General features: G+C 39.0%; 1 protein-coding gene across 1 annotated transcript in view; it reads right to left on the bottom strand.

Moving 5' to 3' along the window:
• ANTXR2 (ANTXR cell adhesion molecule 2) overlaps positions 1-17,507 on the bottom strand; it is a 161,081-nt gene that overhangs the window by 87,032 nt on the left and 56,542 nt on the right. Inside the window, exon 12 of the mRNA XM_059922783.1 lies at positions 3,711-3,806. Within this exon, the coding sequence (XP_059778766.1) occupies positions 3,711-3,806 (96 nt within the window). The remainder of the gene's footprint in view (positions 1-3,710; positions 3,807-17,507) is intronic.

The following is a 17,507-nucleotide window of genomic DNA, read 5'->3' as shown; positions in this document are numbered from 1 at the left end:
TCTCTTTGTCTTTAATTTTTGCCAATTTGATTACTATGTGTCTTTGCGTATTTCTCCTTGGGTTTATCCTGTATGGGGCTCTCTGCACTTCCTGGACTTGGGTGGCTATTTCCTTTCCCATGTTAGGGAAGTTTTCGACTATAATCTCTTCAAATATTTTCTCGGATGCTTTCTTTCTCTCTTTTCCTTCTGGGATCCCTGTAATGTGAATGTTGGTGTGTTTAATGTTGTCCCAGAGGCTTCTTAGGCTGTCTTCATTTTTTTTTCATTCTTTTCTCTTCATTCTGTTCCGCAGCAGTGAATTCCACCCTTATGCCTTCCAGGTCACTTATCCGTTTTTCTGCCTCAGTTATTCTGCTAGTGATTCCTTCTAGTGTATTTTTCATTTCAGTTATTGTATTATTCATCTGTTTGTTTGTTCTTTAATTCTTCTAGGTCTTTGTTAAACATTTCTTGCATCTTCTTGATCTTTGCCTCCATTCTTTTTCCGAGGTCCTGGATCATCTTCACTATCATTATTCTGAATTCTTTTTCTGGAAGGTTGCCTATCTCCACTTCATTTAGTTGTTTTTCTGGGGTTTTATCTTGTTCTTTCATCTGGTACATAGTCCTCTGCCTTTTCATCTTGTCTATCTTTCTGTGAATGTGGTTTTCATTCCACAGGCTGCAGGATTGTAGTTCTTCTTGCTTCTGCTGTCTGCCCTCTGGTGGATGAGGCTATCCAAGAGGCTTGTGCAAGCTTCCTGATGGGAAGGACTGGTTGTGGGTAGAACTGGGTGTTGTTCTGGTGGGTAGAGCTCAGTAAAACTTTAATCTGCTTGTCTGCTGATGGGTGGGGCTGAGTTCCCTCCCTGTTGGTTGTTTGGCCTTAGATGAGCCAGCACTGGAGCCTACAGGCCCTTTGGTGGGGCTAATGGTGGACTCTGGGAGGGCTCACACTAAGGATTATTTCTCAGAACTTCTGTTGCCAGTGTCCTTGTGCCCGCTGTGAGACACAGCCACCCCCGCCTCTGCAGGAGCCCTCCAATACTGGTAGGTAGGTCTGGTTCAGTCTCCAATGGGGTCACTGCTCCTCCCCCTGGGTCCTGATGCACACACTACTTTGTGTGTGCCCTCCAAGAGTGGAGTCTCTGTTTCCCCGAGACCCGTCAAAGTCTTGCAATCAAATCCTGCTAGCCTTCAAAGTCTGATTCTCTGGGAATTCCTCCTACCATCACCAGACCCCCAGGTTGGGAAGCCTGACGTGGGGCTCAGAACCTTCACTCCAGTGGGTGGACTTCTGTGGTATAAGTGTTCGCCAGTCTGTGAGTCACCCACCCAGCAGTTATGGGATTTGATTTTGTTTTGATTGCGATCCTCCTACCGTCTCATTGTGGTGTCTCCTTTGTCTTTGGATGTGGGTTATCTTTTTTGGTGAGTCCAGTGTCTTCCTGTTGATGACTGTTCAGCAGTGAGTTGTGATCCCGGTGATCTCGCAGGAGGGAGTGAGCCCATGTCCTTCTACTCCGTCATCTTGAACCAATCTCTCTCTCTCCCTGCTTTTAAACCTACTTTAGGAAGCATATGCTCTGATTCATTTATTCCTAGGTCTAAATACAAGCTCATACTCAGGGCTAGCTGCTCTACAGTCTATATTTCTAAATGTATAATAAAGATGGTTCTCTCTATGAAGTAAGTTGCAGAAATTAGTAAGCATTCATGATGCTTCTGAGAATAGGAAGCCCTCCTGACATCATAAAAACATGCCTTAATGGTGTCCCTCTGTGCCTTGCCTAAAGAAATATACTGCATGATGCCCAATCTGCAGAGACCCAGGGATGGAACGGATCTATTCTCACCACCTGATGATTGAATCCTCTCTATAATACCCCATGTGATGGTGGAGACTTCATTTGAGTACATCTAGCAACCTCCCAAAGAAGCCCATTTCAGTCTTCACAAGCATCCTTTTAAAATACCACTTTGACGCTTTTGAGCCCTCTGGTCAATATTATATGAAATTGCAAAGTAATGAAATAAGGAAATCCACCATTGTGAAGTTTAAATTAAAAAAACAAGGAGCACACATCACATTAAGGCACCTTTTTGCTTTTTAATTTGAGATTCAAGAGTGCTAGCTAGCCTAAAATCACCATATCTAAGATAATCAAGATTACTACAGGAAACTGTTTGAGCATAAATTGCTATGGCAGGAAACTGATTAGTTCAGCAAAGAGACAGGATGCTTCTTGTCTCTACTGTTGTCTAAGTTAATTCTGTGCTTCCTCCATGGGCCAACTGCTCTGAGACAAAAGATTGTACAGTTGTCTCATGAAAGCAGACTGAAGTACAATGAATAATAAACGCAGGAGTAATACAAAGCACTGCCTGAAGTTGCAAGGAAACGGAAATCAGTCAGCAGTGGGAAGGGAAAAAAAGTCAGTCTAGTAATATTATGTAAAACACTACTCTGATCTACAGAATATAAAGTTCTATATAATGTGCTGATAAGGAAAGGAATATTATCAAAATAGGTAGTAGCATGCTTTGAAGGAGCGCTTCTTCAGAACAACCTTTTCTACGAATCCTGAACAATCCAAGTTGTATTGCTTGAAATGTGCTGATGTTTTTTACTCAACATTCCACCCTGTGGCAGGAAAAATAATGGCTCTATAAAAATGTCCCCATCCTAATTCCCTGGAATTGTGAATAAATTGTCTTCCAGGGCCAAAGAGACTTTGCAGATGTGATTAAGGTTAAGGACCTTGAGATAGGAGATCATCCTGGATTATCCAGGTGGGTCAAACCTAATCACATGGTTCCTTAACAGTGGAGGTCCTTTCCCAGCTGGGTTCAGAGTCAGAGGTACATGTGACTACAGAATAATGGTGACAAAGGTGCAACGTGGCTGGCTCTAAAGGTGGAGGAAGGGGCTCACAAGGCAAGGAATGGAGGTGGCTTCTAGAAGCTGGAAAATGCGAGGGAGCATGTTCTGTTCTAGAGCATTAAGAGAGGAATGTATCACTGCCGATACCTTTTAACCCAGTTTAGCCCAGTGAGACCCATGTTGGATCTGTGATTACATAACTTAGATAATAAATTTGTGTTGCTTTAAGCCACCAAATGTGTGGCAATTTGTTACAGTAGCACTAGAAAGCTTATTACCCATATTCTTTCAGAGGTTTGACTCAAACATGAAAGATGACACAACCTGAAATCAACTGTCGTAACTTCAAAAGTGACTGTTTAACAGATACCCTAATCATTTGCACATGATTTATTTCTAAAATGTTTTTCTAAGAGGCAAACAGAGAAGGTCCTGAAATAGTAGATCTTTCAAAGAGGTAATGAAACATTCAATAAGCACTGAAAAAAAAAAAAAACTGACAGATTATCAACCTCTCTCAATGAATCCAGCAGAACATATCATTCAATTTTCTTGAAATTCTTCTGTACTTGCATGGAAAACCCTTTATCCCTACAACCTGTCCTACCTTCTTTTCTCCTTCTTCCCCCAAATCTGATTTTGAAGCCTTTTCTGATGAAGTTTTATAATAAACATTTATTGGCATGCATGAATACAACTTACTATAATGACAAAAACTTTTAAAATTCAATTTGCTAATTGAAACTTTGCTGTTGTTGAATATTGATTCATATTCCAGCCTTACTTTACACCTTGATGTTTTTTTAAAAAAAAGAGAGTAGGATTGCAAATCCTTCTTACTCACCACTTTGCAGCAAAGGGGCCAAAACCACCACATCAAACCGATGCCCAAGAGTAGCAGTAACACCAAAATAGCAATGATGGCTGCAATCCCACTAGACTAGAGGAAGCACAAAACAAAAACAAGGATGTCAGCAAAGTTTAGGGTCAAATCCCAAACACATATTTTTTAAGGAAACATCAGAAAAAATTACAGAAAGCATCATAATCCTAAACCAGATTTCTCTTATATTCCTTTAAATTCTTTAAATTCCATAAATTACCTTATACCCTATTTATATTCTACTTTATTACATTTATATAATATATTAAGTATATTATAATCTATTTGTATTAAATTCTCTTATATTTCATGTATATTAAGACAGGCAGTAATTAGTATAAAAATCTTCCAAACTGTTTGAAATTATGCCTTAAAGAAAAATAGGAAAAATCACAATTTGGGTTTGTATGAATGGTCTGTATGGTCCCTACCTTTTGTCTCTGGGAAAGGATTATTCTGGTTATAAGCATGATTAACTCTAGGCAGAATTTATGCAGAATTTTCCCAGACTTTTTGATAATGGAACATTATTTACTTTACATATTTAAATAGTAGGACAAGATGATTACCAAAAATCACCAATCAGGTGGCAAACCAACAACAATGGTTCTTGTATGCATCAGAAAAGAATGTAACCTCATGCATTCATATATCAGAAGATGTCTCAGGGCAGCTCAAGCACTACCCACACAAGAACCACACTGGTGTTTTTTCACTTTCTAATGACGATCTCCTCCAGGCCTAACACCCCTGCTCTGGGCTCTGCCTCTGACCCCCTTCTTCTACCAAATACCTACGCATCCAATAGGGCTTAGCTTAAGCCACTTCCTCAGGAAGACTTCCTTGTACCTTCTGCCTAGAAAATGCCCCTCCTTACTGTACAAGGCATAGTTCTCTGTACTTTAATCTTAGCATTTATCACAATATATTTATTGATTTATTTGCTTATTTATTTATGATGAACTACAATTTTTTATTTAATTTGTCTTTTCTATATTCACTGTGAGCTCTAGGAAGGCAGCGCCTATGCCCAACCTACTTACTAATGTGCACTCCATGTCTGGCACTTAAAACTATTTACTAAGAGAATGAACTCCAAATAAATAAGACTGAAAAAGCCACAAAAACAAAGAAGAGTGTTTGCTGAATTTTTAGTGCAGAGATAAAGTTTCCAAGAGAACGAGTTGTCTCTTCCAAACCACTGCTCTCCGGGATCCCCAGTAATCATGTTTGGTTTGTGGGTTTATTTTTGAGGGGGAAGGGGAAGATTTCAAGGAAGAAAAAAAAAAAAACTGTAAATAAATCAATACACTGTCTGGGTGGAAATTTGGGCCTTTATAAGGCAGCTTTTCAGGGATACATTTCCTATCATTCAAAACAAGTAGTACAAGCCCAGAAGTCAAGGCAAGAGCCACATTTAGCCCAAGAGCTGACAGAGAGAAAGGCTGGGTGGGAAGAACCTATCAGTTTCCATCTTAGAATAGCATTATCTTAAAAATATTAGTCTGGAGGTCTAATTTTAAGCAAGTTGTTTAATTTCTCAGGGACTCCATTTTCTAATCTACAAAATAAGAAAGTCAGTTGTTCCCAAAGCATGCTTTGCCACAAAGCATCTCTGTGGCAAAGCTATAACCAGGCTATCTCTCTTAGAAAAGCACTGCACACATTAGCATATTTTTAAAGCCCTGAATGGCTTTGTAGTAAAAAAAAACAGTCCAACTTACATCAACACTGATCAATTTTTTTTTCTCATAACATTATCAATACCCTACAGAACTCGGATTTTCTAGAATCCATTTTGGGAAATGTTAGGATTGATCAAAGCTAAGAGACTTTCAGATGTTGAAGCAACAATGGTGGTAGCATTTAATTAGAACATTTTATAATGGAATTTGAATTGTAATACATAATAACCTATGCATAAAGAGATAATGATCTTTATGTAAACAGTTATTTGTAAATAACTGAAAAGAGAAGAGAAGGTACTTTTCAAAAGTATTACTTTAGGGAGTTCTAGCAAAATATACTTGGTATAGCTAATCACAAAAATCTTGAAATGTGTGTCACAGTTTCCCTATATCATCTGTTAGTATCACAATGGAAGAAAAAGAAAAAGAGATTACCATATAGTGACTTGGAAACTATCATCTCAAAACAGATCAATTTTCAAAGACGTTGATTACTAACAGCACTTCAGTTTTAATAAATCCATTAAAAAATAACTTTAAAAATAATTCTCAAAGCAGCATAAACCATAAAACATATATTAATTTCAGAATTTTTTTTAGGAAAATATTAAGAATCAAGTATACATGAACAATTAAAGCTATCCTTTAATTTCTAATTTTGCATCTGGATGCAAGAGGGAATAACCATACAAGCTATTTAGGTAACTAATGTTAGGTTTCAAATGAACCAAAACAGACACCACCAAAATATCACGTAGAATCCTTGAGTATGTCATTTAATTTATTTTTCAGAAGACAACAAAAATAACTACAGAAACTTCACACACAGACACATACACATACAATATTCATAAAGCTCTAATATTTACTATTAGACCATTCTTAAGGCACTTGAAGATGTTACCACATATTTACCATAAAAAATTAACTTAAAATTTAAGAAATGAGAAGACATGCAGTCATCTTGCAACTTCTTGATGTACAGTTTGGTAGAATGAAAGTGTAAGCTCAACATGTGGTCACTGATGTAACCTAAACGTCTAAATCAGTGTCTTGCACACAGAAAGTTCTGTGTGTGTGTGTGTGTGTGTATGTGTCAGAGAGAGAGAGAGAGAGAGAGAGGAGATAAATACTTTATAGGAAATTTCCTGGCAAAAATCTAAGTTCTCTGTCCTCAAAACCAAAGAAAGTAATTCAGAGCACAAATCAGGATACTTATGAAAACACTCAAAGTGCAGCTTTCTACACAGAATTCTAAAAGTTCATGAACAAATCATACAATTCTCCATAGGCTTGATTATACTAAGCTCCGAAATCTAGACAAACAAGAATATAATGGGAAAAGAATGTCAAAGAAATACATAGAAGACTATGATATCCTATGGGAGAAATGTTGTCAAATGTATAAATTCATGATTCCACCTTCAAATATAAGGTCTTACATAAGATAGCCCCGATCTGTGACCGTTCATGTATGGAATGAATGCAGCCTTCCCCACCAGACCTTTCCCACATGAGGATCGAGCCGTAGCATCCATGGAAATGCTCACCATGTGGCTGTGCACACCGCTTCCAAAAGGGTTGTATGAACATTTGTTTTTCCCTTTTCTTAGAATTCAAATCCTATGTTCAGAAATAAGGACGTGAAACTGGAGGGTGTGAATATGCTAAAAGTTTAGTGGTTAGTTTTTTCTTTCTACAAATGTGTCATGAGCAGGAAATTCGGAAAATCATACTGACAGAATATAAAGTAGATGGGCTGGCCATGATAGGCAGTCAAAATTCTTGGATTTTCTTTCAAAAATGCCCCTGTTAGGAACACTGACAAAACATTATGCACATCCAGATGCAAATATACATTTAGTATAATAATATTATCATCTCAACTGATTCTGAAAATTAGTCTACAAGAAAACTGACTATGAAAATACACACTTTCTGAAGACCTACAGACTTAATCTTTATCACATTTAAGAGAGGCATGATGGAAAACAGGTCACAGTAAGCGAAGAATTTAATGCAACCCAAACTTGCCATAAACACAGCCCTGGATGCTCCAGTCCCAGACATTAGCTCAGTTCACTGCATACAAATCCAGGCTTTCCCAGTTCCTTTGTTTTGATTTGCCAGAGCCATTATCAGAGCATGAAAGACTTCAGCCATGAAAGGGAAATAATTTCATTGCTCACATAACTTTATAAACAAATTAAGAAAAGGTCAAACACATAGATTTCAGTCCTATGAGCAGATACTATGCTGCAAACTTCAGAGTCAGATGAAACTAGATCTGGTTACGCAGAGTTATGTATCATAGGTGGAAACTAAAAGCCTCTCACCTCTGTTTAGGTGCGCTGCTCTTTAAACACTAGGCAGTTAAAAAGCTGCCAAAGCTATAATGTTGCACAAGTCTTCATGAAGCCCACAGGTTAGTTGGAGGGACAACCCTTGAACACACAATCATAAATGTGAGAAGTATGGAAGGAGAGTACAACAGAAACAGGGCAAAGCAGGGACTAGCCTGGTTTAGGATTCTGAGAGGACCTCCTGAGGAAATATAAGAAAGCCCAGTAAGGGAGTGGAGGTCAAGAACAAGAAAAGACAGCTTTGTCTGAAAAATAGAATTTGAGAGGACTTGGTAGTACCTGAAGCAGCTGAAGAAAATAATGAAACACAAATTTCTGGAAAGCAGTAATCCTCTTTATTACAGAGAGAATTGGCCACTTGTTGGGTTAATATCCATTTGTTAGATGACCTTCCAATCGGCCATTTGTTGGATCAATTCTTCCTAGCTATAGTTCTGAACAAGTAGCATTTTCAGATGTCTACAAAGACAAATTAGCTGAGGAGTCCAGTTGGAGATTAGTACCCAGATGTTGGTCAAGGCTTTGAAGCCAAAACTCTTTTAAGGGTTAAGTTGGGGACACACCAGAACCTTGAGCTTGATTTCAGGGTAAAAGGAATATATTTTCTAGTCATCCTGGACACATTCAGTCTTTGAACTTCATCTGCATCTAATTTCCTTTTCTTCATTAAAAGGAAGTTATAATGTGCAATGAAAAACTTCACTCCGCCAAATAGAACTGAAATTCTAGCTAACAAAATGACAGACGTATAAAAACAAATCAGAGTCACTACTGTACTTGCAAAATAACTATGGGAAAAGAGGAATCACTCAAAAATTTCAAAAGTGCGTGAATAGCCTGTTGCAATCTATCTAGAAAATAATTAATCACAGCAACCACATTAGAATAAAACAGACACAGAAAAGGGGAACTAAATCTTCACAATTTTGCTTCCATGAATTTAGAGCTAGGGGAAGAAAAAATAGTCATAAAATAGGTGATGATTTCATTTACTAGATTCTTTTGAAATATTCCATATCAGGAACTAGCAAACTATGGCCTAAAGGCCAAATCAGCTCATCTGTTTCATAAGATGTTTGGCAAGCTACAAAACATTTTTTACATTATTACATAGCTGAAAAAAATTTAAAGAAAAATATATTATCAATACATGAAATTCAAATTCTAGTGTACATAGTATGTTGAACATAGCCATGCCCGTTTGTTTATATGTCTATGGCCGCCTTTGTGTTACAATGGCAGAGTTGAGTAGTGTAACTGTGTAGCCCCTAACGCCTAAAATAATTACTATCTGACCCTTTACAGAAAAAAATTGCCAACCTCTGTCTTATATAAATCAAATTAGGACCTGGTAACGAATGGCAGATTGTGCAAGTATTCAGGCCAGGGGAAGACAAACTTGGGTTCAATTCTCAATTCTAGCATTTACTCGACTATGAAACTGAGCAAGCAGTTTAACCCCAGGGCCTCCAGGCTCCAAGTCTCCCCTTTCTCGGGGGCAGTGAAAGCTGAAATCAGCCAATATTCTGCTCATCAAGCTGTGTAGCATGCTGAGGGTTGGATCCACCTACTAGCAGAAGCATCTTCTAATGTGTTTGCATCAATGTGAACTAAAGATTAGAGGTGGCTCTCTGTTCCTCAGTTTTCTCATCTGTAAAATTAAGGTAATAGTAATAGCCTCCTCTTGAGTGGTGAGAATTAAATGAAATCATGAAGTGCTGAGCACATGTGTAGGGCTTAGCACAGTGTCTGGCACTTCATTAGTGCTCAGAAAATTTGTTCTTAGTATTATTATTCTAAAAGAATCAGAAGAGCAGTGGCCCAAGGGGGGAAAAAAGACATCTTTCACTGAATTGTTTAAAGCGGAGACACATTTAGATCTTCTGAGACAGACGAAAAGCATGGACTGCCTAAGTCTAAACCCTCCTCAGATTCTAGTGTTAAATCTTTTAAGTCCAAACCTTAGTTTCCCCACTTTTAAACTGAATATACAGGTACTGTCACTCATTCCTTTAACAAATAATTTTGGAGCACCTGCCTCGTGTAAGGAACAGGCACTGAGAGGGAGACAATGAGCAAGGCACAGACTGCAGAGAGAGGCCGAGAAGTAAACAGGAAATTACAACCCAGTGACATAAGTGCCTTAATAAGACCGAGCCCGGATGCTCTTGGAGAACAGAGGAGCTTCTTTATTTGTGAGATTTCCACAAGGATTAATCAATTGCTAAATAATGGTGTTTTATTTTGTTTGGCTTTTCGAATGCCTGTGAAGAGCCGAAAGCATCATCCAAGAATGAGTAAGATTACTAACTTCATCTCTCCTAATTATCACATCCGAATATGCCTGAAAGGCTAGGTATCACACAAATACAAGGCCGGTATTTATCATAATATTACCCACTGTCTTCTTCTATTCTGAATAGAGATGTAATGCACACATCTGCAGGTACTTTCTCATCAGCTCCATTCTCACTTTCTACATCTATAAAACGGTGATATTACTACCACACACCAGACATATTTGCATTTAAATCAAAATAATGGTTAAATCTAATGAGAAAAAAAGAATTATCCTGTGGTTATGTAAGTCAAATAATTATGCTGTACACCTTAAACTTATACAGTGCTGTATGTCAATTATATCTCAATAAAACTGGAAGGAAAAAAAACTCTCTAGCCCTTTGTCTCAGCAGAGTTGAGTTCAATCTCTCATGAATGTGGAAGATTTTCTTCCCTTCATTCATTTTAACACTGTGTACTGAAGTTGAGGAACCACAGACCTGTAGGATGAACTCTAAGCTTTTTTTTTTTTTTTTTTAGGCCATGGATAATCTAATCTAAATTTTCTCTTTCCAAGCTTTCCTTCCACTATTTTTATCACAACCAAATATATCTACTTTCAATTTTTTTCATTAATTTTTTATTAAAGTATAATTGCTTTACAATATTCTGTTCGTTTCAGGTGTACAGTACAGCGATTCAGTATTTTTGCAGATTATATTCCTTTAAAGGTTTTATAAGATAACGGGTATAGCTCCCTGTGCTATACAGTAAATTCTTGTTGCTTATCTATTCAGTATATAGTGGTTTATATCTGTTAATCCTATATCCCTAATTTGTCCCTCCTCCCTTCAATTTCTGTTTGCTATTTATCTGTAAAATGCTCCCCCCTCCTCTCCCTTTGCCTAAGACCTGCTCTCCTTTCAAGACCCAGTTTATCTCGGTTCGTCCATAAATACAAAACATTTCTCTGGCTTTCTTTCCCTTCTTGCTCTACCTACTAAAAGCTCCTTTTTTTTTTTATTAAAAATCATGTGGAATTTGGTTGACTCTTTCATTCCATACAACAACTCCCAAATGTGCACCTCCAATCCAGACCTCTTTCTAGAACTTCAGACTTGTGTATTCAACAGCCTTTCTGACACTCCCACTGAGATGAAAAATGGACGTCTTTCACTCAACATTTCCAAAACAGACCTCCTCAACTTTTTCAAAAAACGGCTCTACCTGATGACAACTCATCTTTCTAGTTGCTCAGATGTAAAAGCCTGGAACTGTCCTTATTGTCTTTCTGTCACACCCATATCTAATCTGTCTAGGTATCCGGTAGACTCCACCTTTAAAATATATTCAAATCTAACCACTTCCCACCATCTCCCTTGCTATCTCCCTAGTGGAGCCACCATCCCCTCTCCTAGATTACTGAACTAGCCACAGAATTGGTCTCCAGGTCTCCACATTGGCCCCTACCTGCAAAGTCTATTTTTGCACAGCAGCCAGAATGATCCTTTTAAAACACAGTCATAGCATGTCATCTTCCAGTGGCTCCTGTTTCACTTAAACTCAGAATCTTACACTGACTTAACAAAACTCTCCATGATCTCTCCTCTCCCTCCACTCTCTCCTACTCATCTCAGGCCTCCTCCTCCCCCAGCTACCTCCACTCTGCACACTGGCTGCCTTTTCTCCTCTTTAAACCAGTCACATACAGTCCCATCTTAGGCTCTGTTCGAGCTGCTCCCTCCACAAGAACACTCTTCCCTTGCACGGTCGTCAGGGCTCACTCCCTCACCTTCCTCAAGGCTTTGCTTAAATCTCTTCTCAAGGGAAAGAATTCAGATGCCTTATTTAATATAACAACGTGACCCCAAACTTTCTCTCCATCTCTGACACAACTGATGTTCCTTTTTCTGAAATCACCTTACTCTTAAAACCACCTCGAGTCACGTTATGCTCCCCTTAGAACTAGCAAGACCTAGAAAGACTTCCTCTTTCCAGGAAACAAACAACCTGTACATTCCAAATGAGTCATTTGGCTTCAGCATCCCTGCACACAGAAACTGTGCATGGTTACAGGATGCAGACAAAGATTTGTTTTCCTGCTTCTGTGGAAGAGAGGTGAAAAAAGACGGCTGGAGGTACAGAAAAGGAAGGAGGATGGAGAAAGAATGCCATTTCAGTGAGCAAAACACTGAGATACCATATACCACAAACGTGTGTAATCTCAACCACATCCTGAGGGACCAGGAAACCTACACATTACAACATCCACAAAACCTATAAATTGCAACATGAATTGAAGATAAAAAGGGGAAAAAAACAACTAGCTATTTTCAAAATAAAAACAGGTGTTGTTAAAGAGTTATCCAGGGAATTCAATTCAATGACCCAAGAGTCCATATGGAAGCTTGTTTTCCCTGCAATGTTTTCTTACACCAAGAAACAAACTATCTCTCTACAGATAATATTGAGTTGCTTTGTTTTGTTTGCTGGAGGAAGGATGTCTCTCAAATTAAAAGATCAAAATATAAAACCATAAAATCATGAGATGGAGGCGGCGCCTTCAAGATGGTAGAGGAGTAAGACGTGGAGATCGCATTCCTCCCCACAAATACATCAGAAATACATCTACATGTGGAACAACTCCTACAGAACACCTACTGAACACTGGCAGAAGACTTCAGACCTCCCAAAAGGCAAGAAACTCCCCGTGTACCTGGGTAGGGCAAAAGAAAAAAGGAAAAACAGAGAAAAAGAAAAAGGATGGGACCTGCCCTTCTGAGAGGGAGCTGTGAAGGAGGAAAAGTTTCCACACACTAGGAAGCCCCTTCACTGGCAGAGACAGGGGGTGGCAAGGGGGAAGCTTTGTAGCCACGGAGGAGAGTGCAGCAAAAGGGGTGCAGAGGGCAAAGCAGAGACATTCCTGCACAGAGGATCGGTGCTGACCAGCACTCACCAGCCCGAGAGGTTTGTCTGCTCACCCGCCAGGATGGGTGGGGGCTGGGAGCTGAGGCTCGGGCTTCGGAGGTCAGATCCCAGGGAGAGGACTGGGGTTGGCTGCGTGAACACAGCCTGAAGGGGGCTAGTGCGCCACAGCTAGCCATGACGGAGTCCAGAAAAAAATCTGGACCTGCCTAAGAGGCAAGAGACCATTGTTTCGGGGTGCGCGAGGAGAGGGGATTCAGAGCGCCAGCTAAACAAGCTCCAGAGAAGGGCACGAGCCGCAGCTATCAGCATGGATGCCAGAGACGGGCATGAGACGCTAAGGCTGCTGCTGCGCCACCAAGAAGCCTGTGTGCGAGCACAGGTCACTATCACCACCGCCCCTCCCGGGAGCCGGTGCGGCCCGCCACTGCAGGATCCCATGATCCAGGGACAACTTCCCTGGGAGAACACACGGCGTGCCTCAGGCTGGTGCAACGTCACGCCAGCCTCTGCCACCGCAGGCTCGGCCCACATCATACCCCTCCCTCCCCCGGCCTGAGTGAGCCAGAGCCCCCGAATCAGCTGCTCCTTTAACCCCGTCCTGTCTGGGCGAAGAACAGACGCCCTCAGGCGACCTACACGCAGAGGCGGGTCCAAATCCAAAGCTGAACCCCAGGAGCTGTGCGAACAAAGAAGAGAAAGGGAAATCTCTCCCAGCAGCCTCAGGAGCATCAGATTAAATCCCCACAATCAACTTGATGTACCTGCATCTGTGGAATACCTGAATAGACAACGAATCATCCCAAATTGAGGAGGTGGACTTTGGGAGCAACTGTAGACTTGGGGTTTGCTTTCTGCATCTAATTTGTTTCTGGTTTTATCTTTATCTTAGTTTCTTATTAGAGATTATTATCACAATTTGTTTATTGATTTGGGGGCTCTCTCTTCTTTTTTTAATATATATATATATTTTTTCCTTTTTATTTTTTTTGTGAGTATGTATGTGTATGCTTCTTTGTGACTTTGTCTGTATAGATTTGCTCTTGTCATTTATGCGAGGGTTCTGTCTGTCCATTTTTTGAGGGTTTTTTTTGTTTATTTTTTTAGTATAGTTTTTAGTGCTTGTTATCATTGGTGGAATTGTTTTTTGGTTTGGTTGCTCTCTTCTTTCTTTTTTTAAATTATTTTTTATTTTTATTTTTAATAATTTTTTATTTTAATAACTTTATTTATTTTATATTTTTTCTTTCTTTTTTTCTCTACCTTTTCTTCTGAACTGTGTGGCTAACAGGATCTTGGTGCTCTGGCCAGGTGTCAGGCCTGAGCCTCTGAGGTGACAGAGCCAAGTTCAGAACATTGGTCCACTAGAGACCTCCTGGCCCCACATAATACCAAACAGCGAAAGCTCTCCCAGAGATCTCCATGTCAACGCTAAGACCCAGCTCCACTCAATGACTGGCAAGCTACAATGCTGGACACCACATGACAAACAATTAGAAAGACAGGAACACAACCATACCCATTAGCAGAGAGGCTGCCTAAAATCATACTAAGGTCACAGACACCCCAAAATACACCACCGGATGCAGTCCTGCCCACCAGAAAGACAAGATCCAGGCTCATCCACCAGAACACAGGCACCAGTCCCCTCCACCAGGAAGCCTACACACCCCACTGAACCACCCTTAGCCACTGGAGGCAGACAACATAAACAACAGGAACTATGAACCTGCAGCCTGTGAAAAGGAGACCACAAATGCAGTAAGTTAAGCAAAACGAGAAGACATATAAATACACAGCAGATGAAGGAGCAAGGTAAAAACCCACCAGACCAAACAAATGAAGAGGAAATACGCAGTCTACCTGAAAACGAATTCAGAGCCATGATAGTAAAATTGATCCAAAATCTTGGAAATAGAATGGAGAAAATACAAGAAACATTTCCCAAGGAGCTAGAAGAACTAAGGAGCAAACAAACAAGGATGAACAACACAAAAAATGAAATTAAAAATTCTCTAGAAGGAACCATTAGCAGAATAACTGAGGCAGAAGAACGGATAAGTGATCTGGAAGATAAAACAGTGAAAATAATTACAGTAGAGCAAAATAAAGAAAAAGAATGAAAAGAATTGAGGACAGTCTCAGAGTCCTCTGGGACAACATTTAACGCACCAGCATTCGAATTATAGGGGTCCCAGAAGAAGAAGAGAAAAAAAAGGGACTGAGAAAATATTTGAAGAGATTATAGTTGAAAACTTCCCTAATATGGGAAAGGAAATAGTCATTCAAGTCCAGGAAGTGCAGAGAGTTCAATACAGGATAAATCCAAAGAGAAACACGCCAAGACACATATTAATCAAACTATCAGAAATTAAATACAAAGAAAAAATATTAAAAGCAGCAAGGGAAAAGCAACAAATAACATACAAGGGAATCCCCATAAGGTTAACAGCTGATCTTTCAGCAGAAATTCAACAAGCCAGAAGGGAGTGGCAGGACATATTTAAAGTGATGAAAGGGAAAACCTACAACAAAGATTACTCTACCCAGCAAGGATCTCATTCAGATTTCACAGAGAAATTAAAACATTTACAGACAAGCAAAAGCTAAGAGAATTCAGCACCACCAAACCAGCTTTACAACAAATACTAAAAGAACTTCTCTAGGCAGGAAACACAAGAGGAGGAAAAGACTTACGATAACAAACCCAGAACAATTAAGAAAATGGTAATAGGAACATACATATCGATAACTACCTTAAACGTAAATGGATTAACTGCTCCAACCAAAAGACACAGACTGGCTGAATGGATACAAAAACAAGACCCATATATATGCTGTTTACAAGAGACCCATTTCAGACCTAGGGACACATACAGACTGAAAGTGAGGGGATGGAAAAAGATATTCCATGGAAATCGAAATCAAAAGAAAGCTGGAGTAGCAATTCTCATATCAGACAAAATAGACTTTAAAACAAAGACTATTATAAGAGACAAAGAAGGACACTACATAATGATCAAGGGATCAATCCAAGAAGAAGATATAACAATTATAAATCTATATGCACCCAACAAAGGCGCACCTCAATACATAAGGCAAATGCTAACACGTATAAAACAGGAAATCGACAGTAACACAATAATAGTGGGGGACTTTATCACCTTACTTACACCAATGGACAGACCATCCAGACAGAAAATTAATATGGAAACACAAGCTTTAAATGACACAGTAGAACAGATAGATTTAATTGATATTTATAGGATATTTCATTTGAAAACAGCAAATTACACTTTCTTCTCAAGTGCTGATGGAATATTCTCCAGTATAGATCATATCTCGTGTCACAAATCTAGCCTTGGTAAATTTAAGAAAGTTGAAATCATATCAAGTATGTTTTCCAACCACAACGCTATGAGACTAGATATCAATTACAGGTAAAAAACTGTAAAAAATACAAACACATGGAGGCTAAAGAATACACTACCAAATATCCAAGAGATCACTGAAGAAATCAAAGAGGGAATCAAAAATTACCTAGAAACAAATGACAATGAAAACAAGATGACCCAAAACCTATTGGATGCAGCAAAAGCAGTTCTAAAGGGGAAGTTTATAGCAATACAATCCTACCTCAAGAAATAAGAAACATCTCAAATAAACAAACTAACCTTACACCTAAAGCAATTAGAGAAAGAAGAACAAAAAAACCCCAAAGATAGCAGAAGGAAAGACATAAAGATCAGAGCCGAAATAAATGAAAAAGAAATGACAGAAAAGATAGTAAAGATCAATAAAACTAAAAGCTGGTTCTTTGAGAAGATAAACAAAATTGATAAACCGTTAGCCAGACTCATCAAGAAAAAAATGGAGAAGACTCAAATCAATAGAATTAGAAATGAAGGAGAAATAACAACTGACACTGCAGAAATACAAACGATCATGAGAGATTACTACAAGCAACTACATGCCAATAAAATGGACAACCTGGAAGAAATGGACAAATTCTTAGAAAAGCACAACCTTCCAAGATTAAACCAGGAAGAAATAGAAAATATAAACAGACCAATCACAAGCACTGAAACTGAGACTGTTATTGAAAATCTTCAAACAAACAAAAGCCCAGGACCAGATGAGTTCACAGCGAATTCTATCAAACATTTAGAGAAGAGCTAACACCTATCCTTCTCAAACTTTTCCAAAATATAGCAGAGGGCAGAACACTCCCAAACTCATTCTACGAGGCCACCATTACCCTGATACCAAAACCAAAGATGTCACAAAGAAAGAAAACTACAGGCCAGTATCACTGATGAACACAGATGCAAAAATCCTCAACAAAATACTAGCAAACAGAATCCAACAGCACATTAAAAGGATCATACACCATGATCAAGTGGGGTTTATCCCAGGAATGCAAGGATTCTTCAATATACACAAATCAATCAATGTGATACACCATATTAACAAATTGAAGGATAAAAACCATATGATCATCT

Source organism: Balaenoptera ricei, chromosome 5 (genome assembly GCF_028023285.1).
Source record: "Balaenoptera ricei isolate mBalRic1 chromosome 5, mBalRic1.hap2, whole genome shotgun sequence".
NCBI lineage: Eukaryota > Metazoa > Chordata > Mammalia > Artiodactyla > Balaenopteridae > Balaenoptera > Balaenoptera ricei.
The sequence above is the reverse complement of the archived record's forward strand: the minus strand, read 5'-3'. Positions and strand labels throughout refer to the sequence as shown.